Source organism: Amphibalanus amphitrite, unplaced genomic scaffold (assembly GCF_019059575.1).
Source record: "Amphibalanus amphitrite isolate SeventyFive unplaced genomic scaffold, NRLGWU_Aamphi_draft 000237F_arrow, whole genome shotgun sequence".
Classification (NCBI taxonomy): domain Eukaryota; kingdom Metazoa; phylum Arthropoda; class Thecostraca; order Balanomorpha; family Balanidae; genus Amphibalanus; species Amphibalanus amphitrite.
The window spans coordinates 219,136-246,253 of record NW_024881732.1 but is presented as its reverse complement, the minus strand read 5'-3'; the positions used below and the strand labels follow the sequence as shown (position 1 = coordinate 246,253).

General features: G+C 46.6%; 1 protein-coding gene across 1 annotated transcript; it reads right to left on the bottom strand.

Annotated features, from left to right (window-relative positions):
- On the bottom strand, positions 1 to 27,118 carry LOC122386005. Its single transcript, XM_043374780.1, has 13 exons — positions 26,971 to 27,118; positions 21,025 to 21,126; positions 18,356 to 18,393; positions 16,903 to 16,948; positions 15,591 to 15,745; positions 15,267 to 15,338; positions 10,491 to 10,637; positions 9,852 to 9,939; positions 7,862 to 7,969; positions 1,980 to 2,099; positions 1,525 to 1,775; positions 1,136 to 1,268; positions 1 to 724 (listed from the first exon to the last, which is right to left on the bottom strand). Exons 1-13 carry the CDS (start codon positions 27,014 to 27,016, stop codon positions 609 to 611), a joined length of 1,422 nt encoding a protein of 473 aa, XP_043230715.1. The 5' UTR covers positions 27,017 to 27,118; the 3' UTR covers positions 1 to 608.

Here is a 27,118-nt window from a genome sequence, read left to right as displayed (position 1 = left end):
TTGTGTGGTATGCTCAGAAACGTGTATTGCACTAACGTGATTATGAACACAGGCGTCGTGCGGAAAAACATTAAACTCATATGAAATCATTATTACCTTTAATTATCATTAACGAAATCGACATAAAACATGCGCTTCGACTACGTCCTTCAATGTTGACATATGCTTCAGATGTCAATATCGTTTTCTATGCAACTAAATTGAGATCCATGAATTACATAATAAACCCTTAGCTCAATTGCTCTAACCAAGGTACACTTTGTCTGCTATTGCATTTCAAATAAAGCCCTAAGAACAAAACAATTGATAAGGGGCTGCTCAATACCAACGCCTTCTTTCAACCTCGCGTAAGGCATGTGCTGAATGCGCAATGTACGATATGTTCGTCTCTCACTAACCGCTGAGTGGCTTTTGTAGGCGAGCCCCAGACTACAGTGACACACCTAACCAGCTAAGTATCCGACCACTCCTGGCCTGCGGATCAGTTGGAGGCTGCTCCATATTCTCGACCCAGCGGCCCACTCCCGCACTGAATCCACTGGCGCTGTCCGAAGCTGACCAGTGATCAGTCGCAGCCGCCGAGCGGGTCTGGTAGGGCCTCCCGCTGCTTACGACTGACGGCGGAGCGCGGCCGGGATCCTGGGTCGGGAGACCTTCGGAGGCCGGCCGGCCTGCGGCGACGGACGGCGCCGCTTCGGCCGCTGGGCGCGCCGCTCTGCCTTCTCTGTAACGTGGGCGGCGTCAGTACGCATGGATGGGTGATGGAGCCTACGCTCACAGTTCATAGTCCAGCCCAGACTCACAGCCAACCTACAGTTAAGTCAGCGTCCACACTCCGCAGCTCAAAGTTCAGCTAGCCTACATGGCCAGCACGTAGTTGGTCGATCATCACACGCATGATAGGCGCGACGCTTCAGCTGTTAGACCGGCTTCGCAAATCGGCTCTCGAAAAACGTTTGCATAACAACTAGATACTCAGCCCTGCGCGGTGTGGCACGCACTCTAAGCCTGTAATGTAAAAATTATGCAATGAAAAGCAAAAGTGACCAAACCAGTCACGGTACTGTTGCTTTCAGCGGTACTTCATAGTTCGTTGTCGCACGTGTTAGGATAGTTGTTCAGACGCCCTGCTAACCTTTTCTGTCGTCAGCGGAGGCCGCGGCGGGACAGGTGATGGTCAGCTCCCTGTTCACACAGCCAGCGAAGGCCCCGGCGGAGGCATCGGTCGAAGAGCACGCCTCGACAGCTCCCAGCAACGCCTCCTTCACCTACAGACAAGGCTCTGGCGTGTTACCGTCGGAGCAGCATTCATGTGGAGCAACGGGACTTAGCTCGGATGAATCCGTTATGCATGACCGCCATGTTTTTCAATATGCATAGGGTTATGACTCGGGACACGCGGTTGCAGAATGGCGGCTGATGAACGTTCAGCGGCAATGTAAGCTGTAGAGGCTAGAAGGCGATCACATTCAACAGGCATCCAACAATCAACTGGCTAGAACGCGATCAGTTACGGACGCATACCTTGGGCGTGGCCTCGGCGGCCGAGAGGAGCTTCTTGACCTCGGCGACGTTGACGCTGTCGTCCTCGTTCAGCAGTCCCATGGCGCCGAAGGTGCACTGGTCGGCCTCCTGGAGCGCCGCCCCTGCCGCCTTCAGCGCCTCGTCCAGCGGGCCCACCAGCGCCTCCAGCTTGGCCTTGTCGTCCTGCATGTCGCCGTCCCGCGGCCCCTTCCTCTGTCCCGGACCACCCTTCCGCCGCCCGGAGGAGCCGCCTGCGCGGAGAGGTGGGGGTTAGCCGGGGTATCGCGGGGACCACCGCCGCTGCAAGGGCTGGCTGGATTAGACATGGCTATAGCTAGCTTTACCGTGCCCCGCCTCCTGAGCTAAATTAAGTACTCTAAATTACATGACTGCTGATGAAATGCATGCCGCCATTATTCGCTTTGCCTAGTCTAGTTCTCGCTTCTGTCTCCTACCTTTCGTCCCCTCATCCGAGCTCGCTTCGCTGTCTTCAGCCGAGGCGTCATTTGCATCGGATTCAGTATCGTCCGCCTCCTCAGAGGCCTTACCCTTCTTCCCCTTCTTTCCCGAGCTTCCTGAAAGAGAACATGAACAATACTTACATGTGACAATTGAAAAAAGGGGGCTGCAGCTTTTCAACCAATTCAGGAACTGTCCATTAACCCGCGCCCAAGTGTGTGGGGGTGTTTGAGCACCCCCCCTGCGGTTTTTTTGGTATACCTTACCGGGCATCCTTTCCCCACCTTCCCTGAAAATTTTAGACCCAGATCACCTCAGGTCAGGTCACCAGGTCAATCGAAGTGACCCAACCTCCAAAAAACTTTGGGGTACAGCCACGGCCATAGTGGTTGACAGATGGTTTTGAAGCTTTCAGGACTTCAATAACTCATTGGTACCTACTGTGTAAAACACTGATTTGTATGTCTGTGTGTGTATACTGATGTGTGCACCGATTATTTTTGGGTCCATATTACATGAAATAATGATCTGAGAGGCTTTTACCAAAAATGCAGTCAAAAAACTTCACAAAAAGTAAATTCAGCTTGCCTAAAACGCAAATATCTTACATGACCTAGGTTGACCTTGACCCTGACCTTGACCCCTGTACATCGTCGAACAACATGTTCCATGATAGGTGGGAGGTAAGACTGGCAAAAAAGGCCGAAATCAGGGTGTCAAAAGCTCACAAGGCCCATGGCAAACGCAAGATGTTTGGGGGGTGGCAACCACCCCCCCCCCCATGTGCGGGCGAGGGTTAAGTAGGTACCGAGCGAAGCAGCTCGGTAACGTATAGGGTCCAGCTCACTGCAGCCAAAGAAGCCAGAGACGAGTATAGACGGGAGGCTGACCGCGATTGGACCCGACCCCCACCAAACACGATTTGGCAGCACTGTAAGGACGCCTGCTGGGCGTGAAGTTTTCCCTTCACCATAGGGTTTACACACAAACTGGTCAAAGTTTGAGCCAGGATATACTAGTCTAAAAATGCAAAAAACGAACAAATTTTGGCATCAATAGATTCAGCATTTCATCGTGTGCCTCAAACCGTCCATCATTTGGCCTCAAAGAAGGTAAAAATTGTTCAAAATCGAAGTTGAAAAGATGCTTTCTGAGCACATAATCTGGTAGCAATCACGTGACCTGCTATATGCAGCTTATCGATAATTTACAAACATAATTATTAATATGCTGCTTTAAACAACATTAATCATACATTTTGAGCTTTCAGTACTTTAAATAAGGTCAAAACATCGCAAAACACAAAAGTTAATACAATAGTCACGTGGGTGTCAGGAAATGTCACAGGTGCGTCAAATTTGTGACTTGGGCTTTACTTTCAAACATCGGATCTACCTGTTTCTTATAGGTATCTTGATTGGACCTTGATTGGCCCGAGGACGGATTGTGGTGTCAGCGGACATGATAAAGGTGTTGGTGATATCGATCATCAACGTGAAGCCGTGTTACTTCGTCCCTAGACTGCAAGTTTTTAACGTAACCTTTAGAGTGGTGATGCCGGAGACAGAACCGCAACACCAGAAAGGCGCTGCCAGAGTATATAGAACACCGGCGCTGCAAGGTGTTGAACGAGGGACTGGCCGGACGCGGCACTGAAGAGGTCAGCAACAGCTACTGGCCATTTTTGCAAGGAGGTCGTGACAAAAAAAAAACACACACACACACATCACGATATTTGCTGACATCTTTGTGGGGCAAAACAAGTCTTGGGCTCTTTCGGCCCTCATGAAAAAAGCCATTCATTCGAATCACCTCGCCCTTCAGACCCTGACGCTCAAATTATTCGAGCCAGGACACACCAGCATGAGCACCGATGCTCTGCACCGCCAGACCACAGGCCCTAAAACATAAGGTAGGACGAAGTTTTCTACCAAAAATGTTCTAGAATAGCGCACGAGTCCAAGCTATTTCCGTCGTTTCTTTACAATTATGTCACAAATAGGCTTTTTCTGTAGTTAAGTAATATATCGAAGTTAAGCAACCAGTTTCTAAAAATTCAATAAGCAAACACTTATTTTAAATGTATAAGCCTAGCTTATATAGTCCAACTCTAGTTGAATAATTAAGAAGCTACTAAATTTTCCAGATGTTATACATATTACGTACTTAAGACAAATACGTTGCTAGGGCGTTGCTAAGGACTCTTTCGCATTTTTTGATGCTTGGTTTTTGTTACGAGGTGAGGGAAATAAATTAGGCTTTAATTTTTTCTGGTTTTCTAGGACTAGAGGTGTCAATCTGATACCAACTTTTTAGTATACCGATACCAAACCGATACCAACTTGGTATTTGGTATTTCAAGGCGAATGTATTTGGTATTTTGTTGGTATTATGAATCCTCTCTTTTGTATAAGAGCCCGAGAACTTGGTAAAATGTTGGTATTTCCCTCATATTCCCAAGTTGGTTCGGTTTCGGTATTTTTTTCCATGTGTATTGTTGGTATTTGGTTTGGTATCGGTATCATGATTTTCCGTAACTGACATCACTATCTAGGACCGTCTTAATTATTTAACTTGACATACTTTTCTTGCTTCATTATCCAAAGCTTTTTTAATTATTGGTGAATTCCATCGTGGAAATAAAAGGGCGAACAGGCCACAGGGCTGCACAGTGCACATGCAAGTCGACTGATAGTGAAATAAAAGGTAGAAGTGTCTGTTCCATTAGAAATTTAATGTGATACAATGGAACATGAAGCAACAGAGGATCAGACGCAAGAACCACCAAGTAAGAAGTAAGAACCCAGAACCAGCAAACGCCATGCAATCAAGAGCAGCCGTGTTAACGTTTTAATAGCTTTCAGAAAACCTTGGAAGACGCCAGACGGTGAACAAACAAGAGATCTTAGCAGACCAGTAGTTACTTGATAACGAGAGCCGCCAGGGGAAAATCAGCAATTCTTAAATGGCAACCCATTTCAACATCCATCTAGCAATGATTGTGCCAGAGAGGCACAATCACTGTGTTTTGTATCTATATCCACTGCTAAAAATACGTAAATAAATATAAAAACTAAAACAATGCGTCTTTTTCTACTGAAAGCAAGTCCTAGTGGCACGGGATGAATAACAGGTATCCCAATGAATTGCGATCTATTCATTCAATGCGTAGGTAATTCAGGGCATCGAGGCAACACCCTTACTGCATGGTACTGCGGATCGTTGACGGGTTCTGGATGACTCCGACTCTGACTCAGACTTTCAAAAATGAACTCTGACTTCGATTTCAAATGTCGGATCTGACTGACTCCGACTCCACAGCCCTAGCAGGTCTGCGGAGGCAATGGATTTTTTTTTACTCCGACTCTGACTCTGGCTTTAAAAATCGACTGACTCTGACTCTGGTCAGAACTGTCGACTCCGACCGACTACAGCTCCGACAACAGAACCCTAGTAGGTCTGAGGAGGGGTAGAATTTCGGTGACTGACTCTCCAGCTTTCAAAATCGACTCTGACTCCGACTCGACGACTCAGGTCAGAAATGTCAACTCCGACCGACTTCATGACTCCGACTCCAGAGCCCTACTGCCAGCCATCACGCCAGGGAGCTGCAAATCGTATGCTCCGTGGCGGTTTATGGCATTAAGTAGACAATGCGGCTGAATCGCACTATGAAACACCCTTATTGGCTCCAAGAACCGCGAAAGTTAGCGCATCACCACTGGGAAATGTGACAAGTTATCGATTAATTGGCCCTGGACTTGGTTAAATAACATGTTGATGATCATATTAGCACACATTTGCATTATCATCTATCTCAAGGCTGCCCTTAAGGCGGCTCTAAACTATGGCAACTTTCCCTATCTTCAACATGTAAATGCCCTCGGGCATCCTCGTGGTGACATAGGCATGGGAGTGCCAGGTTGGTAGGAACTAGAATTCGACGCCCCCTGCACCAGACCAACAGGCAGCTGGAGAAGAGGTCGGTGTTGGACTTTGAAGACTAGATCAAGGCGGTCGATCGGGCGAACCTGCGAGGTATGGAACTTCGCACAATCCTCCAACTGGAAGAAGGCATGAATCGCCAAAATCTGTGTCTTTCGCAGACCGACGAGAGACCGTACCTTGCGCAGATGAGAGTGGTGCAGTTCAGACAAGGTGACGAGCGCCTGTTCATCGAGTACGGACACAGAGAACAGCACTGGAAGGCATACCAAATCTTCGAGCAGCCGTTCGACTGTCGGAGAGCCCAAATGCACGGACCAGCACAACCGCCACCCACACAGGCAAACTTCAGGAGATCCTCAAGACTCTGGGGCCATACATACATGGCATGGCACCCATGGCACGAAAAAAGAGGATCTACTAGGACAACCTCGCAAAGGTTGCGAGAACGCCATAATACCAGGTTGGAAAAAGGAGCGAGAGTGACCCTCAAGGGAAGAAGCGGCGGACCGTATGCGGAAGCACATCTGCTCCGTCTTCTACCAGGAAGATAAGCACCGAATTGTTTATGGTCGTGCTGCTCCAAATGCTGCGGCTCCTACAAGGTTGTGTGCAATGTGTTTGGCTAATCAACTGAAATAGCTGGCGTTTGATGCATGCGGCGTACTCACAAGAATGAATCTATCTGGCTGCATGCTGGCATTGTGATGTGAGTTACCCGCGCTCAGCGGCGTGAAAATATTAAGATCTATCAAATATAATTCCATAAAACTGAACTGTATTTTGGTCTTTTTAGACACCTTCACTTTGTGTCGCCAGTCCAGTGCAGTGGCGCGGGAACCGGGGGGGCTAGCGGGGGCTGAGCCCCTCCAACTTTTCGGCTGGGGGGGGGGGGGGCTCGTAATGTATTCGAGTCCCCCTCCCCAGCTGGAGGAATCGAAATCGGGAATCTACAAACATAATTCCATGGATTCATACATAGGCGCGGGAACCGGGGGAGGGGCAGTGGGGGAAGCTTGCCCCAACAACTTTGCGGCCGTGGGGGCGATGCCCCACAACTTTTCATGAGGCCAAGAACCGTTGGGCAGCTTGTCCTCCCCAAATTAGGGGTTGTGGGTCACAAAGGAAAGCACATAGAAAGCATGTAAGTGAACAATTCTCTTCTTTCACTGGCTCGGCAACTCATTTGGCAGAGTAAAACCTTTATTCCAGGTTGCCAAGTAGTTTCTTCACTCAGCTGAGACGGAATACCTCACTTTTTGCATATATTTTCGTTTTTTTTTTTCGTTGAAAAGGCCAAGGTCTGAAAAATAAGTAGCCTAAAACCGGTGAGAAAACTAGATTTGGAGGTATTAGAGATGGTAAGTTGATCTCTATTGAACAAGTTCCCGCGCCACTGCGCCAGTCAGTTTGTCGTTCAGTCAGCTCGCCAATGCCAAAATACCGCATCGACCTTTAAAACGAGCTACAGTGTTTTGGCTTCTCCAGACTGTCTAAAAAGGATCCATAAACCAGTCCAAACCATGATATCAAATATTAATAATAATTAATGGGTAGTAATATTTAGTGCGAAAATTAAATAGAAATGATTTCATTATATTTGTAAATAAATGATTTCATATTTGATTTCATTATTATTCACAAATACTGTTCTTTTATTTATATTAACAGTAATGCAGAAGTATTTGTCATTTTATATACCAATACATTAATCACTCACCTAGTACCTGCTCGTTCATCAATTTTGTTAATCAATCAAATCCTATCATGGTTTGCCTAATGGCCACCCACACTGGAACAAGTTTGATAGCAGAATCTACTGGACTATTTTATTTGTCAAAAACTGAACAAAATATCTAGGTAAAACCAATGGTATGTAAATACTATTACATTCCCAATCATCTTTAAGATGAATCTGAATATGATGTCTGACCTGTCTTTTCGACACTGGCGTCAGCTTCACTGTTACCGGTCGAGCTGTCCGCCTCGGACTCGGCTTCGTCCGCCGGCTTCGGCCCTTTTCCCTTTTTCGGCGAGCGACCTGAAACGAGTTTATAAAAGATAATAAATAATTCAAGGTCACACTAGATTTGAGTCGTACATAAAGCACAGTTTCAAGGATATCGAGATCGAGATAATTGGAACATGACCTTCAAAGCGACCGGAAGTAGGTATAATTTGATCCCACCCCCAAAAATGTATCGACGCTCGTTCAGTCACCACTCACCAGCCTTCTTAGGTGCAATGGAAGTGCGCGCGAACACACACACGCCATGCGCATCAACCAAGTCTGAATACTTTTGGACAAGATAACCACGTCAGGCATCGCTGTGGTGGGAGCCAGTGGCGGATCCAGGATTTTCACTGGGGAGGGGCTGCAGGTCATAATTGGGCGCCACGCCCCGGATGGGCGCCATAGTCGCATCGTATTGGCGCTGAAATATTGGCGCCCAGTGGCCCTGACAAGAGGCGCCCAGGATCAGTATGTACAGTGACACCACACGATTGGAAATATCGGTGCGGAGCGTACTGAAACGACGTTATTCGACTGATTTTTGCATCCTAGTCCTAGTATGCGGCACTCCGATGAGTTGCGAATTGAAAATTGGCGCCACTGCGCCTTCGGCGCAGTGGCGCCAGTTTTCCTTGGGTGGGGGCTGCCAGCCCCCGCAGTCCCCCCCCCCTGGATCCGCCACTGATGTTTGCATCTATTGGAGCGTCCGGTGCATAAACACTCACGGTCGTCAAGTTAGATGTAAGTGAATCCTAATCTATAATCTAAGATTCGGAATCAGGTGAGCCCCTACGATTTGGACCAAACTTGGTCAGTGGATAGTACGTAACGTCCTGATTACGATGCACCCAAAATCTAAGCTCGGCCCGCCATATTTACGAAGTTACGGATGTTTGAATTTCAAGGTCATTCGGGAGAGCCCCTACGATTTCCGTCAAAATTTGTGTACGGACACTCTAGATGCTCCTCATTACGAATATCACAAAATTTAAGCTCGGCCCGCCATATTTACGAAGTTACGGAGGTTTGAATTTCAAGGTCATTTGGGTGAGCCCCTGCGATTTCCGTCAAAATTGGTATACGGACATATTACATCCTCCTCATTACAAATATCATAAAAGTTAAGCTCGGCCCGCCATATTTTTCAAGTTACGGAGTCACAAAGTTACGGAATTTCAAGGTCATTCGGAGAGCCCCTCCGATTTTCGTCAAAGTTTGTATGCGGACACATTACATGCTCCTCATTACGAATATCGTAAAAGCTAAGCTCGGCCCGCACTATTTCAAAAGTTAGAGATGTTTGAATTTCAGTGAGTTTCAAACGTCAGTAACTTTTGAAATAGTGCGGGCCGAGCTTAGCTTTTACCATATTCGTAATGAGGAGCATGTAATGTGTCCGCATACAAATTTTGACGAAAATCGGAGGGGCTCTCCGAATGACCTTGAAATTCCGTAATTTTGTGACTCCGTAACTTGAAAAATATGGCGGGCCGAGCTTAACTTTTATGATATTTGTAATGAGGAGGATGTAATATGTCCGTATACCAATTTTGACGGAAATCGCAGGGGCTCACCCAAATGACCTTGAAATTCAAACCTCCGTAACTTCGTAAATATGGCGGGCCGAGCTTAAATTTTGTGATATTCGTAATGAGGAGCATCTAGAGTGTCCGTACACAAATTTTGACGGAAATCGCAGGGGCTCTCTCGAATGACCTTGAAATTCAAACATCCGTAACTTCGTAAATATGGCGGGCCGAGCTTAGATTTTGGGTGCATCGTAATCAGGACGTTACGTACTATCCACTGACCAAGTTTGGTCCAAATCGTAGGGGCTCACCTGATTCCGAATCTTAGATTATAGATTAGGATTCACTTACATCTAACTTGACGACCGTTAAACACTCACGCTTCCTTGCTGGAGCCATAGCTGCGAGCCGGGCCTCAGCAAACTTCCTCATTTCTTCGGCCGAACAGCGCACTCTGGACCAGACCATCTGACCACATGGGTAAATATAAGAACGTTCGGAAAGATAGGAGGGTTCCTCAGCTCTTCATTCGAACAGCGCACCCTGATCCAGACCATCTGACCGCACGGGTAAATAGAAGGACTGGTTCACAATGCATATGCTACATAACAAAAATGACACTTTACATTTGCACAATGCACGGACATAAGCCATGTGTGATACTAAATTTGTTATTACCACAGCTGTCCACAATAAAGCAAACATCTCTAAGAGGCCTAAGCCATCAGCATTGCATTCATTGTTTCTATCGCCTCTACGTCATTGGCCATTGGGCATCGACAATCAAACGTCGAGCGATACTATTCTACTGAACATCGCTTTTACTTACCCCTGCGGTAAACATACCAAAATATGTAGTTGAATTATTTTGTGTGACCAAACAAGTCAAATCTTTCCAAAATGTCGCTATTCTGATGAAGTGAGACACTGTGCATTTCAAAAGGCGGTAGAATATCGAAGATAAAGACGTAACATATTCAATTCAATAAATTACTTATCTATAGTCACCGTGAACTTACCTTGGGAGGTAGCTCAACGCCGGCCAAACACCTTTCTGCAGTCTTCTTTGCCACCATCAGCGACAGGGAAGGGTTCACCTTCTTCAGGTCATGCACCTTGCAGGCGTCCTGCATGCTGGCCTTCACGCAGGTGATCAGCACGTTCGCCTGCTCGGTGGCCAGACATGAAACTGTCATCGGCGACAATAGCCGTGCAGGACACATTTGAAAGCTATTTTAGTTATGATTCATTTAAGTCACGTCACTGGTAGTACACGAGTACAAAATTACGGGTACACGCAAAGAGGCGTGTACCCGAAAATGAGCTACTTTGAACAAGGAGCCAATATATCCTGCAAGGAGCTACGGTTTGACAAGCTACTGTGACTACTGACTATCTATAAAATATCAAGAATTACATAAAGGGAATACTGCATATTAGCCGTTTTCACGACGGAACTTTCGCAGAGGAACTTATTTGATACCTAAAAAGTACCTACTCTTTGAGGCCTTAACATCCCTCAAACTGAAATATTTTATGTTCAAAATAATTTTAGAAGTTTAAATCCGGGCATTCTTTGCCCTCAAATCACTTATTTATTAACAAACACAGCAACTTTCGGTTCCAGTAGCCCACCTTTCGACTATGAGGTATCAAATCAGCGTGGTAACTTGCTCCCACTTTGCTCCCTCGGGTATCTAATTCCGGAATTCTTAAAAACAAGGAAAGTATATATCGAGTTCTCTTTCATACCTATTCAGTTATGTTTTAATGGTGATTAAAATATGGCAAATTTTTTAATTACATTTCATATAAGAAAACACGCAAAACAATGAAACAAAAATAACTACAGCAGATAATTACCTTCAGGTATCTAATTCCGACCAATCAGCACCTCAGTAGGATATGACGTCATACAAGAATGGTGGTGAAGGCCGTTTGCAGTCCCGGCCGGTAGGTCACGTGACCGCCGGGCGCCTCGGGTCACGCGGCGGTCGGGAGTCGGACGCGGGGCGTGGTCGCGGGCGGACGCGCGGGGCATCATGCTTTGCTTTGCTTGCTTTGTCAACTTCATATAACTTACTATCGCATTCGTGTGAAAGCCAAACACTGCTCAGTGCCCTTAGAAATTGAATTTTGGAAAGCTCAAGTCCCTATAGCTCCTCAGGTCGGCAACAGTTGAAGCCTCATCTGAACCCATGTGAAAAAAAAACAAGGGTAAGGAACCTTGTGTTGCTTTTTCTTTTACCGTCATAATTATCTCAAACCATCACAATTTTGAGTTGCCACATTGTCTGCTTCACTACATTCGTGTAAAACTTGGGTGAAGGCTGGTGGCTCAAAGAAAGGTGAAGATATTTCTTTAAGTGCCTAATCCGTGAAATATCCCGGCTTTACAAATCTACACTTTTCATTTTCTCCACGATACATTTTTTAAAATTGTTTAAATTTAATCTACATTTGTTAAAATCGGGGCTTTGGTTTTGTGTAAACTAGATCATAAAGTTTACTATAGTTTTAAGTAACCTGATGGCTGAAGAAAATAGTTATTTTGCTAAAATGATGTGCGGAAATTTGTTGCTTTCCAAATCAAATTACTCATACCTATATTTCATTCAAAATTAGGAGGCATTATTACTGTTTTTTCTTGTAACATGAACTGAGTTTGGGTACGGTGCTCCGGAAACGTTGTGGAACTTTAAGCTAGCTAGAGCAGTTTCCATAAAAATTGTTTAGATAGTTGACATGGCTTGTTGACAACTCTTTTGCTGTTTCTAAAAAAGTGAAAAAAATATTTTCCTGCATTAAGCACACAAGGCATGTTATTCTCATAAGCTATCGAATGTGTGTGTGTGTTTTTTTAAGCTGTTTTTTAAGCTTTGAAGCTGTAACTTCAGTTACTTCACTTTAGAACATATTGCCCAGAATGCGTCACTGATCATGAGCTGGTATATCATATCATATGTAGCAAATACATAAATGAGAATAGTGTGTCATGAATTTTTGTGCATGCTTCTGGATCATCTGTAATTACATCAAAGGCTCGGCTCAAGAGTGTCCTGCCGACCAGCTTATGCCCAACCCTTTCTGTCCGCAGAACGTCGCCTGCGACTCCCGCACGCCGTTTGCCCCGGCCGTCCGTACTGGTCTTCGCGCTGCGAGCCGCGCTGGAGTTCGCGGCGGCGTCGTGGAGCTCCCATCGGGACGGCGTGTGATGCCCGCGTCGAGCTTATAAGCCGTGAGCTTCGATTGGCGGCTCACGCGGTCACCAGCTGTATGTACAGCCTCGGCCCCGACGACCCCGCTAATGGCCGAGACCGGCATACCCCCGGCATGGGTCCGCTGTCCGGCGCAGCGCTGGCCGCCCGCATGCTACTTTTGGCTGTATCGCTGCCCAGCGGGAGCGCGCTCCACGCTGCGGAAGAGGTACACGTTGCGACCCGACTGAGGACCGCAACCGGATGGTGACACGTCGGCCTCTGCGCCCTGGACGGGGCAGGCGTGACCGACGTCACAGTGGAGGAACGCCCAAACAAGACCAGCCCACCGTCGGAGCAGCATGGAAATATCATGTTCTGCCTGGACGTCGGACCCGGCGGCCGCAGTGCACCTGCACACGTGCGGAGAGGGGCGCTGGAGGCTACTCTGGAGCTTCTGCCATTCCGCGGCGCGACTGCTGGCAAAACGGCGGCGATTGAGGCGGTTGGGAACAGCTGCAGCAATGGTGATGGCGGTGATGGCGACATGGCGGTTTGGGACTTCATCTCAGCGCGGCCGCCGCCCAGGCGCCGCTGCGCCCGGCTGCTCAGCCACCTACCGGATGGCGGGTGGCCCTTACGGCCCTCACGCCCGTTCGGTCTGCGGCCACGTTGTGGGGTGGCGGTCGCGGGGTTAGCGGCGTTGGACTTCGTCCTTTATCCAGACTGCACCGTACCATCTGAACGGATGGATCTGCCAAGAAAGATGACATCCAAGGCGGCTATGAGGCGATCACAAAGCTTCACCAAGAGCTTCTCCTTCATGGAGCCGGCCGGCCGTTAAGTCGCAACACCGGCTGCCGAGTGCCAACAGCTGCGTGCGCTGGCGCCGACGCGTTGTGGGCCGCCCTGCTGACGCCCAAGCTGCGATATCAACCATCTATGAATAAGTGGCAGCGGTGGCGGCTTGTCAGTTGTTAACGTGCCTTAACAGACGTTGCGAATAGCCCGCGTTGGAATCACATGGTTGGCAACACAACGCAAGTAAAAATGGGCTTCCTTGATGAACCTACTTTTTAAGCATTGTAGCCTTTGTAATTTTGGATGTTTTGCTGTAGATATTATTTTCTACATATATACTATATAGGCACTCACGTGCTTTAAATCGCGCAATGCAATTGAACCATGGTAAAGACAATGATAAATGAACTGAGAGCTGACATGCCCCATGCTTTGTGTGTGTGTGTGTGTTTTTTTTTTTGGCGAGTCGATAAAAGTGGTTTTGGACACTGGATGAGTTTTTAGGGGTGTGGTGAGGGGGGATGTAATTCCACAGACCTCTGTAAGATTCACTAATGCAGTAGGTCTGTACGGTGTTTAGTTATCGGAGCATTCTTTGAAAGTCGTGAATAGGGCCACCGAGTACCTAAAGCCGTGATATTCCCCCACAAAAAAACTTCTTTTAAATAACCGGGGATAGGTACATGAGCAGAGTAAATGCTATTACGAACGCCTATCACAATGCTGAGCGAATAGGAAAATCCATAGATGGAGAATTGTGCCGCGTTACGGGTGCTCGGGCGCAGCCAATCCACCGTTACCCCAGCGGTGACCTTGACCCGCATCGTCTGTCTCGGCTCCAAAGCCAAACCGGCGTGGAATTGGGAGCGTTCGAGCACTCATGGTCCAGCGCAATTCTCCACCTAAATCCATTCCTGATACACATTTGCTTGCTCATAGTCATGTAACCCCGTTAAATTCACCCAACTTTCATATTGGTCGCTCCATAGACAGATGGCCACAGAGATCAACTTAAAAGGCCATTGTTGCATTCATTTAGTGGAGATCATTAAAGAGCCGTGACAGGCCACAAGTCGCGTGACATCATACGTGTAACGACCAATGACGTCGGCCTGCAAAACCCAATGGAAGCGGCTAGCAGCATGCAATAAAACAGGGCGCTGCTTTCTAAATGTCTGTCGTGCGCCATAAATGAATATATTCTTTGTAGCCTGGCAACTCAGTATCTTTTTTTAACTATTGTACTAGTATTTAATAATTTCATAATTTTATAATTGTGCTTACGCTTTATGTTGATAATAGTGATAAATCCTTAGATAAAGTAAATCGATGTGATATTTAATAGAAAAATAGCAAACTAACGCACCATTCATTCGAAAGCTGGGGAACCTACTAAAAAGAACTACTAAAATTCCTGAGGAACCAAAGGATCAAATGGGGATTAAATAGATGCCTGCTATTCCGTCGTGAAAACGGCCATTGAAACGAACGATAAAACTAGTTTTCATCCAAGGATCTAGTTTTTTCTGCACACCTCTCAAGTAGTCATACCAATGGGCCACTATGGGGTCGGTCATCACCTTTATAAAGAAAAAAAGACGAAAAAAGAAAACCCACTGGAAGCATCGTTAGTCGTGCCACACACGGGTTCAGATGTGTTCAATATTCTTAACAAGGCTGTTGTTCCGTTGCGTTCCAGTAAGGACAAACCCACCTTATTGTGACGCACAAGTCAAAACGTGCTGCAGGATTAGACAGGGTACCCAGAATTAGAAGCTGCACAGTGCACGCCCTTACCTTTCTTTTGGCCGGTACCGATTCGATGCCGTCCATGCAGTTCTGCGACATTCGCTTCATCACGTTCTTGCCCTGAAACAGACGTTAGCATCGTAGAAAATGGATGGCGGTGGTAAGTAGCGTTGGTGCGTTTATATGTACCTTTTCTTGATACACGCAAACAAACTGATAGTCATCTAAATGCCCGTCATTGTGTGCATGTTGTACTGTGCCTACATTCATGCGTCCGTCGGCGTCCGTCCACACGCCATTCTATCCACCCACACGCCATCGCATCCATTCCATATCCATTGGAAGTATCGCCACCGGCCACCGCTAACCCACCTCCGCGTCCCCGGTGTACGAGTCGATCAGTTTGACAATCTCCTCCTGAACCGGCGCTCCGTCGCTGTCCAGCAGGCCCAGCTTTTCAAACACGCACTGCTGGACGGCGTTCTCGTTCACCCGTTTGTTCCTCCTGCGCTTCCGCTTGCCTTTGGCTGAAACATTCAAACACTGCCTCTGAAACGCTAGAAGTATTTGTAACGACAAGCAGAATCGTACTTTATTACAACAAGATGGTATTTCATAACAAAGTTATTTCTGATCTCAAGGTACTCAGCGCGCGTTAGACACCAGAAAACGCACATTCGGCCCCCTCTCCGCCAATAACGCAGGCGCGGATACAAGGGGGGCATGGGGGCCATGGCCCCCCCTTGGCCGATTTTTTTCAAAAATAAAATAAAAAGTTAAAAAGCTGAAAAGGGGGCCTCCTGAAAATAAAGTGGCTATTCATGTTGAGATGTTGCCTGAACAGCTAGATAAGCTCAATAGACGCAGTTTTTTTTTGGGGGGGGCCAACAAGTGGGAAGATGGGGCCTCCAACAGGTGGGATTATGGGGGCCTCCTGGTTTCTAATGGCCCCTCCCTTGGAGATTTTCTGGATCCGCCCCTGCAATAACGTGATTCAAAATGTTCCGTGCATCCTTAGTAAGTAGTAACTAAGTACGTACAAATGTGAAAGGGAATTGTATTTCTGCGTGGTTGCTGCGTATTCAGAAATTAAAGTGTATTTTTATTCGTTTATTTAAAGCTTCGATCTGACACCAGAAATCCTGCTAGAAATAGCCAATTGGCAAAAGAAAGGTGGTCCTGTGGCAGATAATGTGTGCATGAACACCAGCGCACTGTGTCACAGACACCACCTCAAACCTTAAATAGGAGGCAGGCGGGGTCACAGCGTGACACCCGTGACCGGACTGAGGTCATCCGCACGTCACACGGCAGCGAGGGATGTTCTGACTTCTGAGCAGTACCTATCCCCGCCCGAATTCCTTTCGTTTCACATTCGCATTCAGGAAGCAAGTTGGCGTGACAACAAAACCTTTAAACAATTTGGATTTTCACAGTGTTAGGTATTCGCTTTGCGTCGTGAATGACTAGTGGCAATCGGGAAAGGTAAAGCACTGAACGATGAAGCACGGAAAGATGAAGCATAGGACTGAATAATATGCTACGTCCAATGTCCATGGTTATATCCCTACGACTGAGCACTGGATATATGCGGCGTCGATAAACTTTTGATGCCTATGGAAACTGGCTCGGTTCTCGGCCAGCCAGCCCAGCTCTCTCCATTACCTTCTGTCATTTTACTTACCAGCTTCAGTGACTTCGCTAACGCAGGTTTCGGTTACGTCGGTGACCTGAGAAATGCCGTAATATCAATGTCACAAGCTAGGGAGTGGTCCCTTACTGAGGATGCGACGGGACAAGTTAAATGGGCTCCAGTTCTGTCAGACTTTCCTTGATGCTGGCATACTCTAGTGCATAATCTTACATAGGTGGATCCTATGTAGGTCCCCTCACACGAGGGGCAACTGAATTTAACTTGCATGGTTGCTGCGTGTTCAGAAATTAAAGTGTACTTTTATGAAAAGTGTATAAAAAAGTGTAAAAATGAAAAGTGTAGAAATTAAAGTGTATTCATACCCACACTGATGGTGTGGGTATGGGTCTACCCTTAGGTCCAACGTTTGCTAACATCTTCCTGTGTTTCCATGAGAAAAAATGGTTAAGTACGTGCCCGTCAGAATTTCGTCCATCATACTACAAGAGGTATGTGGATGATTGCTTTTTGATTTTCAATGACATTTCACATGTGGATAAGTTTCTCGATTTTTTGAATGGTCAGCATCCAAAAATGAAGTTTACCAAGGAGGTCGAATCAGACGGCTCACTTCCTTTTTTAGATGTCCGGATAAGACGATCTGGAAACTCGCTAGAAACATCCGTTTATCGCAAGCCATCATACACTGGCCTCGGTCTTAGCTTTTTAGCTACATCCCTCTCTCTATTAAGAAAGCCATCCTAAAGACTGCCATCTATCGCGCCTATAACATTAGCTCGTCTTTCAAACTTTTTGATATGGAGATCAGCTTCCTCCGTAAGTTCTTTACAGAAAATGGCTACCCAAAGGCTCTTATTGACTCAGCGATTTCCAAGTTTTTGAACAAACGGTTTACGCCCAAGGTCTCGACGTACCACGTAGAAAAACTTCAAAAATATTTTGTACTTCCCTATTTCGGGAAACAGTCGCTCAAACTAAAAGAAGCAGTAGAATCACTTCTGAAAAAGTACTATCCCTACATGAACCCCAGGCTGGTGCTACGCAACAAACTAAGCATAGGCTCCCTGTTTCGGTTCAAAGACGTTGTCCCTAAGGCTTGCCGCTCTAGTGTCATTTTTAAATTCAGTTGCCCCTCGTGTGAGGGGACCTACATAGGATCCACCTATGTAAGATTATGCACTAGAGTATGCCAGCATCAAGGAAAGTCTGACAGAACTGGAACCCATTTAACTTGTCCCTCGCATCAATGTCACAATGTCAGGTGATATCAATTATAGCAAATACAGTTCAATGATTAAATAACAATTACGATGTCGGCCCATCCCCCCCCCAAAATAAATTGGGGAAATCTTGGGGAATAGCAAGTAGTTCCTCCTCTTTTTTCCGTGACTTGCCTCAAGATATGAATCGCAACTAGAAAATGCATGCAAAATACCAAGCATTGTAAAACCTTATCGGCTAAGAACACTCGTACGATGCCTACCTTTTTTGAAGGCGTAACGCCACACGGCTCGGGGGCACCTGGAAGCAAAGAAAATATGATAATGTGGCGTACTTAAGCGGTCAATGTATACTGTAGGGGTGACCGAGATTTTCGAATTTGCAATTTCAGTTCGGCTCACCTTTTTTCCGATGTAAAATTGAATTTTAAGGTGAGATGTCCTCTTGCAATTTTTTGATAAAAACACTCCTTTCGTAGTAAATTTGCACATTTGTATTTAACCCTCGCCGGACCTATTGGTTTTCTATATGCGCCCCGGCCGAGAATGAGAGGTTGGTACGACCCCCATCGCCGTTTCGCCCCTAATTGAGCTAGAGTCTTGGGGAAAGAACGAGCGTGTGCGCCGTTACAAGACGCAGCGATTCGGACCGATTTTAAGGCCTGAGATTAACTGGTGACCTCTGAGGTCAGGTCAAGAGGCGCAAGACCGGTTCGGTTTTTGGTGAATAACTTCGCTCAAAATGGTCACAGAGCCACGATTTTGTCAGCATCGTGTTTTGCTATATCAGGCGCGTCGAATGGTATACTTTTTGTTCGGGTGAGAGCAAGTTAGGGTGTTGACCTCGGGTCAAGGTCAGGTCAGGTCCCCTTAGGTCACGACCTTGATCAAAAGAGGTTATGCTGCATATCATTCGATTCGGCAGGTCTTCCTGAGTCCATTCGTGACTTTTGCGACTCGCTAACTCAATTTGATCGGGAGTTATTGACGAAAAACTCATATCACCTTAAGTATTTGATACACTCTTTATTTGGCTCATCACAAAACAGGATGGAATGAGGACAGGTGGTGATATTACGCAGTTTGTTCAGCATTTGCATAACCTTTTCCTCTCAGTTTGTTTTGCCCTTCCAAGCGCAACTTCTTCGACTCTTCTCCCAAGCTTCTCCACTTCTACCGTGAGACTCTTCTCCTAGATGATCACTGAACTGGAGGACTGAATCTTGCAATGGATTTCAGTCACTGCGCCAGGATTTAAGCGGAACCAGCTCCTTCACGATCTCTCTCACACCGATCTTCTTTCTCGCTCTTTCTTTTTCGATCATCAGCTGTTCCTGAATCAAAATTCCTCTTTGCAACACAGCCCTTACGGCTGGTAGCTACTTCATTCTGGTTAAACTTTCTACCATTTCCGACCAAATCCCTGATCTTGCCGCCAGATGCCTTCCTGATGGTTCGTTTGGCCTAAGCATCCATCTACGTTTAGCTTTGGGCTATCTGCTTGAATTATGGGCCCTGATGGAAAAGGTATAAAAAGGCATCAGAAATCGCCGCACTCTATCACTGGACTCGGATGAATGGAAACCACCAAACCGCTAAACCTACTGATCCTATTGATATGTTTAATGTTTAATTGTTCAGCTATAGGTGTATAGGTATCTCCATTCTCCACTAAGCCTATTAGCCTAAATATGAAATAGTAGGTAACTGTTTTTCACTCCATCACCTTTTCTATTTCTCTAAACTGCATGTCTATCTGTCTATCTGTCTGTCTGTCTGTCTGTCTGTCTGTCTGTCTATTGTCTACATGTCTGTCTCAGTCTCTCTCTCTCTCTCTCTCTCTCTCTCTCTCTCTCTCTCTCTCTCTCTCTCTCTCTCTCTCTCTCTCTCTCTCTCTCTCTCTCTCTCTCTCTCTCTCTCTCTCTCTCTCTCTCTCTCTCTCTCTCTCTCTCTCTCTCTCTCTCTCTCTCTCTCTCTCTCTCTCTCTCTCTCTCTCTCTCTCTCTCTCTCTCTCTCTCTCTCTCTCTCTCTCTCTCTCTCTCTCTCTCTCTCTCTCTCTCTCTCTCTCTCTCTCTCTCTCTCTCTCTCTCTCTCTCTCTCTCTCTCTCTCTCTCTCTCTCTCTCTCTCTCTCTCTCTCTCTCTCTCTCTCTCTCTCTCTCTCTCTCTCTCTCTCTCTCTCTCTCTCTCTCTCTCTCTCTCTCTCTCTCTCTCTCTCTCTCTCTCTCTCTCTCTCTCTCTCTCTCTCTCTCTCTCTCTCTCTCTCTCTCTCTCTCTCTCTCTCTCTCTCTCTCTCTCTCTCTCTCTCTCTCTCTCTCTCTCTCTCTCTCTCTCTCTCTCTCTCTCTCTCTCTCTCTCTCTCTCTCTCTCTCTCTCTCTCTCTCTCTCTCTCTCTCTCTCTCTCTCTCTCTCTCTCTCTCTCTCTCTCTCTCTCTCTCTCTCTCTCTCTCTCTCTCTCTCTCTCTCTCTCTCTCTCTCTCTCTCTCTCTCTCTCTCTCTCTCTCTCTCTCTCTCTCTCTCTCTCTCTCTCTCTCTCTCTCTCTCTCTCTCTCTCTCTCTCTCTCTTGTGACCGCTTCCACTCCTCTCTCTCTCTCTTGTGACCGCTTCCACTCTTTTCACGCCGATAACGTGATATATCATTTGGTAGTTTCTTAGGATTAATGTTTTAATCCTTTGACTTATGTCTAAATTTGTTCGTGATTATCTCAACACGTTCTCAGGTAGCCTACGCGAGAACGTTTTGTCGGTGATGATGAACGGTTGGTTCGTCGTAACGTCAATAAATGTCTGATACTGGAATCGAAGCACAATTTATACAGCCTTGATTTCCTAAATGTGTTTCATAAAAGTTACACAAAAGTTAAATGAATTTTTAAAGAAGTTCGGGAGGTGATGGTCTCCATTTACCCGCTTCTGAATCCCCCTGAGCGTACCTTCGTCGCTGTCGGCAGCTGTCGAGTCTGCGCCGATCAGTTTGATCACCTGCTCGGGCTCAATGCCAAGAATGTCGACAAGACCGGATGAGCGGCAGGCCCCTGTGAACACACAAAAACCGAGTTTAATGAAATAAATAACAAACGCCACAAAACAACGCATGTGCCAACAACAAACGCAGACGGGTTAAAACGGGTTCAGCTTATAGTCGTGGAAAAACTTGTCCCTGAAGTGGTTAACCATCTATAACACTTTTGTGTGGACTTTTCGGCACGACAGCTGAGTAAAATCGAATATTTAAAGTGTCACAATAGCCTTATTCATTCAATCCTCACCCTTCACCGATTTAGCCGAAGTGAAGGGGAAAGCGGGATAAATTGGCTGTTTCCCAGCCAGCCATTTGGTTCGGCTCAAGTCCGCTTTGCCCCGGTAGCTCTGACATGCCCGTTATGCGCCAAACTCCATATAGAAGCGGACATTGGGGTTCAGATTGTTATTATGAGTAAAATATAAGTCATTTTCTTCATTAAACGGTTGTTTCTCTATGCGGCGATCATTTATGAAGCACGCCACACTTAGTTACCAACGAGCGATATCATAATAGCTCCATTTTTGGCAGTATACTGGCTGCGGCCGAGTGCGACGGTGGCGCCGACTATCGGCTACTCTTGCAACTAGGCCTCGCGGTGGCTCCGGCGGCCAAACTTCAGATGAAAACGTCCCTGTGTGGAGACTTAACGATAAACTGAAAAATGCGATATAATGCAATTAAATTCAGTAATATGCGTTTACCCTGACGTATTTTTTACCAATATTCGGGGAGAATTGGCACCGGGGATTTGGTAGGAGAAGATAAAATGTTTATGAACATTCCAAATTGTATTATACCTACATTGCATTGTCAAAATATGTCTCAATATATGCGAGACGTCATGCTGTTTGCCGTAGTATAGCGAAATTGTTTCATGAAAGACTCAATACAAATATAACGGGAGTGATGTATCTTAATTTCATTTGGTGGTGCAAATATTTTTTCTTCCATGTCCCGATCCCGGGTCGAATTTTTCTCTCCTATGGATAAAAAGTGCAGAGATGTGTTGCTCAGTTAGTGAGCTACAGCGTAGTATAGCGACATTTTCATGTAAGCTGCCTATTTTTTCATACTGTGCTAGTTTCCACGAAAATCCGTGCATACACTGACCAATATTTTTTTCTTCCATGGCCAGATCCCAGGTCCAATTTTTATCCGCTATGGATAAAAAATGCATAATAAATGTTGCTCAGATGGTAATCTACAGCGTAGTATAGCGACATTTTTATGTAACTACCCTATTTTTTCATACTGTGCTCATTTCCACGAAAATCCGTGCTTACGCTGACCAACATTTTTCTCTTCCATGGCCAGATCCCAGGTCCAATTTTTATCCGTCATGGATAACAAATACATAGATATGCTGCTCAGATAGCGAACTACAACGTAGTATAGCGACATTTTTATGTAACTTCCCTATTTTCTCACACTGTGCTCATTTCCACGAAAATCCGTGCTTACACTGACCAACATTTTTTTCTTCCATGGCCAGATCCCGGGTCCAATTTTTATCCGCCATGGATAAAAATACATAAATATGTCGCTCAGATGGTGAACTATACCGTAGTATAGCGACATTTTCATGTAACTTTCCTATTTTTTCACACTGCGCTATCACCCATCAAAATCCGTGCTCTCACCGACCTTAGTTCTCTGGCGTTGCCGATAGGCGGCGCTGGCGTCGCGTCCCGCGCTATGGCCGCGCCTGGCGCATAACGCAGACTTAGGCCGGTATAAGCGGAACGCCGTCAGAGCCGGAGTTTGGGTCGATATGGCTCTATTCCGCTTAGCCAGCCCTTGCCGTAGCGCTCCCGAGTTGGTATGGTTTCGAACTGCCAAGTCTGGCTCAAGTCCGGCTCCCTGCCACGGCTCAAGTCGGTTACAGGACAATTTCCGAACTGCGTTTTGCCGAATGCTTATTCGCCGAATGTCAATATGTCGAATGCATTTTGCCGACGTGTCAAAAGGGCGAAGTGCTAAAAGTCGAAATGCAATTTGCCTGTATTTGCCTTTTGCCTTTGCCTGCAATCTCTCCTAAGGCGTTGCCATCGGCACTGCACTGCTTCGCCACGAGCAATTTGATGTTTATTTCCACATGGTATTGGTGCTTTTAAACTTGTTTGTGCCATGAATAATTATTAGTTATGAAATCAGGAGATCAAAGGATATCATGTGACTTGCTTCTTACTTGGGGATTGCACCAAAAGTAAATTGGTGATCGGTCCTAAGTAAATAAACCTAACCTAACCTAACCTAGGTTTGCAGATTTACATTTCGGCAAAGTTACATTTCAACTAATTGACATTTCGGCAAACTGCCAATTCGGCAGATTGACATTTCGGCAAATTGACATTTCGGCAAACTGACATTTCGACTAATTGACATTTCGACTAATCGACATTTCGGCAAATCGCATTTCGGCAAATTTACATTTCGACTAATAAGCATTTCAGCAAATTGGCATTTCGGCAAAAAGGCATGTCGGCAAATGGCATTTCGACTTTAAGCATTTCGACTTTTTGACACGTCGGCAAAAAGCACATAGGCAAAATGACATTCGGCGAAATGCATTCGGCAAAATGACATTCGGCAAATCGCCTTTCGGCAATGTGTCCGGACACCGCTCAAGTCTGGCTCCCTACGGCCAGGTCCGGCTGCCTCGTAGCTGCTCTGGCTTACTGTAGCTGAAGTACGGTTGAGAGGTACGGCACGGCTAATGCGCGTAAGTCCGGCTGTGGTGCGGGCGAGCTCCGTGATCGTGTGTCAGCTCCAGTAGAGCCTCAGACCTTGCCCGTATTTTAGCCTGAGCAAATGCCGGAGCTAGCCAGAGTGAAACCAGCTACGGCCCAGACCAAATTTGCTGGCTGTTTTTTTAACCGATATAGCACAAACCTATGGCACACTTCTGCACTCTAAATGCCAGCTAGACGTCTATCCATATTGCTCTTTGGGACATTTAGCATTAACCCTCGCCCTTATTGGTGTTTTGCCAGCCGCGAACGTATAGGGGGGGGGCATAGGCGTCGCCAGAGATTTTCGGTTGGGGGGGGGGGCAAAATCAACTTTTGTGTTAAAACTTGCCTTTCCCCAGTCATTACTCACTCGTTTTACATATCATTCGACGCGCAATGGTGCGAGGAATCCGATGGTGACAAAGGTTTCCTTCTAGCTATGACATGTAATTTTTACAGAAAAATTCGAAATTTTGAAATTCCATGACAAAAACGACTGGTAGAATTATAACTAGTATATAGTGGCTGCGATTGCCGACGCACTGCAGAGGGCCCCTGTGCAGACGCTCGACTCTAATGATCATTACCCAGAAAAAGGTGAAAAACGCTCCATTTAATCGGATCACCCTGCTAAAACATCCATTCACGCATGCATGCAGAGGTTTTACGTGAAATGCATAGGACTTATCCCAGCCGCCGATCGTAGCTAAGTTGGGCATTCGGCGGAGAGTGAATGTCAGAAGTGTGAATCGGAAGTACCTAATTCATCTTTGCTCTAGTGAGAGGAAGTGTTTTGTTCACTCGAGTGTGAACAAAAGTTTCTCGTTTTTCGTGTGAAGGGAAGCGCTGCAAACGTGCACAAAAACTGTTAAACGGAACCAAAAGTTACGCACGGCATAGCGGCAAGGGATCCATCAGAGATAGGTTTGGGACTTCCAGGCCATTTCAGGCCACTAAGGGTCAGTCTCAGTGCTGACTCTCAGAAGCATGCTTAGGGTCCCGGAGATCGGCGTGGGTCACCTCAAATATTTACGTGTACGTGGTGCTTTAGGGCTTTCCGAGCCCAAGGTGGGGCCCTCAGAAGCCAGTGTGGGCGGCGGGCGCTAAGAGACTAGGGTGAGCCTGGAGCCCTCGGATAACAGTGTGAACCCTCGGGGTCTGTGTCGAATCCCTAAGGACCCTACGTAGGGACATAATAAACATGGTGTTGCGGACCTCAGAGGGACACGTGAGCTGTGACCCCTCAGATGCCGGCTTGGGGTTAGCAAGGTCTGTCGCCTCCAAAGTTTGACTGAACTATCAGAGGCCAGTTAAGGTTCTCAGAAATGTTCGAACTTCGAAGGCTCGAAGATCCCTGTATGGGCCCTCAGAGAACATGGACACCAGTGGAACTTTCAGAGGCCGGTTTGGGCCCTCTGAAAGCTTCTTTAGGGATCAGTGGAGCTCCTTAGGAGCCTTTGTTTAAAGCAAGCTCATGAGCCCTGCGACACTTGTACGGTACTTGAGCCTGTCGCAGACATTTGACGAGAGTTGAGAAATGCCCCTAAGATTTCGTTTCACGCTTTGAACGAAAATTGTGTCAGCACTCCAAAACTTATGAAAATCAGCTGTAAAATGTAATAAAGAACGAACTAGGAACATGGAATGGATCGCAGCATTGACATTTCCGAGTCTGGACTCGGAGTCTTGAAGATTTTGGCGACTGCGAGTCAGACTCTGATTTGAACTGCACGCTCCAACCGAGTCTGACCTCACAGGCATTCTCAGAAAGGTACCCCCATTTTTTCCCGACTCCAAAATCTCATCGGATCTGTATCGATCTCAGGGGGTGCCCGGTCCGAGGTTGGGGGGCAAGCTGCCCCGCTTGCCCCCCCGTGGCGACGCTAATGGGGGGGGGTCCGTTAGACCCCCTTGCCGTTCGGTTCTTGGTCGAGCTAGAGCTTCGCAGATAAAACGAGCGTGTTGCCCGTGACGAGAGGAAACCGAAAATACCCAACTTGAAGTCCTAGGTCATTGGTTAACTTTCCAGGTCAGGTCAATGACCCAAAAGCCAAGAAAATGGGGACCTGTCAGAAGTCAGAACTTTGTAAAGTGAGGTTATTGTGGTTTTTTCGGGGTAATGATCACGAATTTGATTTAAGTTTGATCACAGATGATTGTTTCATGCATTTAGGCCAGGTCGGGTCAGGTCAGTCAGGTCAACTATAAGTAGGGGTCCTGCCGGGCATTTATAGTAGGCGTCGACCACCACTGACAGCTTCGTAAGATGTTACAAAGGCACCAAAACTACTTCGTAAATGTTTAAAATTAAAATTGGTTGCTACATAAATTCGAAATCAGCTCCAAAACTGGCCTAGAAACATGTAAAACTCGAAGTGAAACAAGGTCATCAAATGTCAAAGATCTTGACCTGACCTCCGTCACTCCGTGTGACCTTGACACCCACCATAATGCATGGGACCAACATCTTTTGTCACATATTTGAACGTTTAAAACCACAAAGACTGGAAACGCGCGGATAATGTGACTGACATAACTCGTAGCCGAATCGCGATTCCGGCAAGGCATTGTCTCAAGAAATAAGTGATAGGTCAAAGGTCATTTGGGTCAGGGTCATTCAATTTCCAAGTTATGTGTAAAATTGATTAACTCAAGGGTACTGAAAGATTCGACGCGATCGGCCACTTTTTGCGGAAGTTTTCTTGTCGCGGTAAGCCGAACGGGGTCCGTCGACCCCGTCCTTAAGTGCGAGATCGTCGCTTCAGAGAGTTCCAGTCAAGATTCCTTTACTACTCGTTTCAGTCGCTTCGTCTCATTAAAGAGCTCTAGTTCCATTAGCGACGAAACGGCGAAGGGGTGGTGATCGGCCTCTCCCCTAGCCCGGGACTTATGTTCTGTGTAAGTTTTGTTGTCGATTGCCGCCACAAAAAACGACGACACGCGCGCCACACGAGGATGATTTGAAGCGAGTAACTTCAATGCCCTGTACCAAGTTCTTCGGACATTATGCTATGCACGGCACCCAGAAAAAAAATTGTCTCGGCATCCATAGCGGTGCAAGACCTAAGGTATGGAATTCGAAAGAGCTAATATTACGACAGTATAGCACGACCTCTGCTCACCAATGGCCATGAGGCCCAGCAGGGCCGTCGCCGTCCAGAGCTTCATGTCTGCTGCTAGTCGGACACTGCGCGGGCCTGGCGCCGCTGCGGCGGCTCCCAGTCTACGAGCGCTGCTGGGCGACCCCCTCCCCGTTTGGGAAACGACAAA

Coding starts and splice junctions, on each gene's coding strand:
- LOC122386005 (XM_043374780.1), bottom strand. CDS start 27,016: ATGAAGCTCTGGACGGCGACGGCCCTGCTGGGCCTCATGGCCATTG. Junction 21,127..26,970: donor GCTGGGCCTCATGGCCATTG/GTGAGCAGAGGT, acceptor GTGTGTTCACAG/GGGCCTGCCGCTCATCCGGT. Junction 725..1,135: donor CTCCGCTGACGACAGAAAAG/GTTAGCAGGGCG, acceptor CCCACGTTACAG/AGAAGGCAGAGCGGCGCGCC.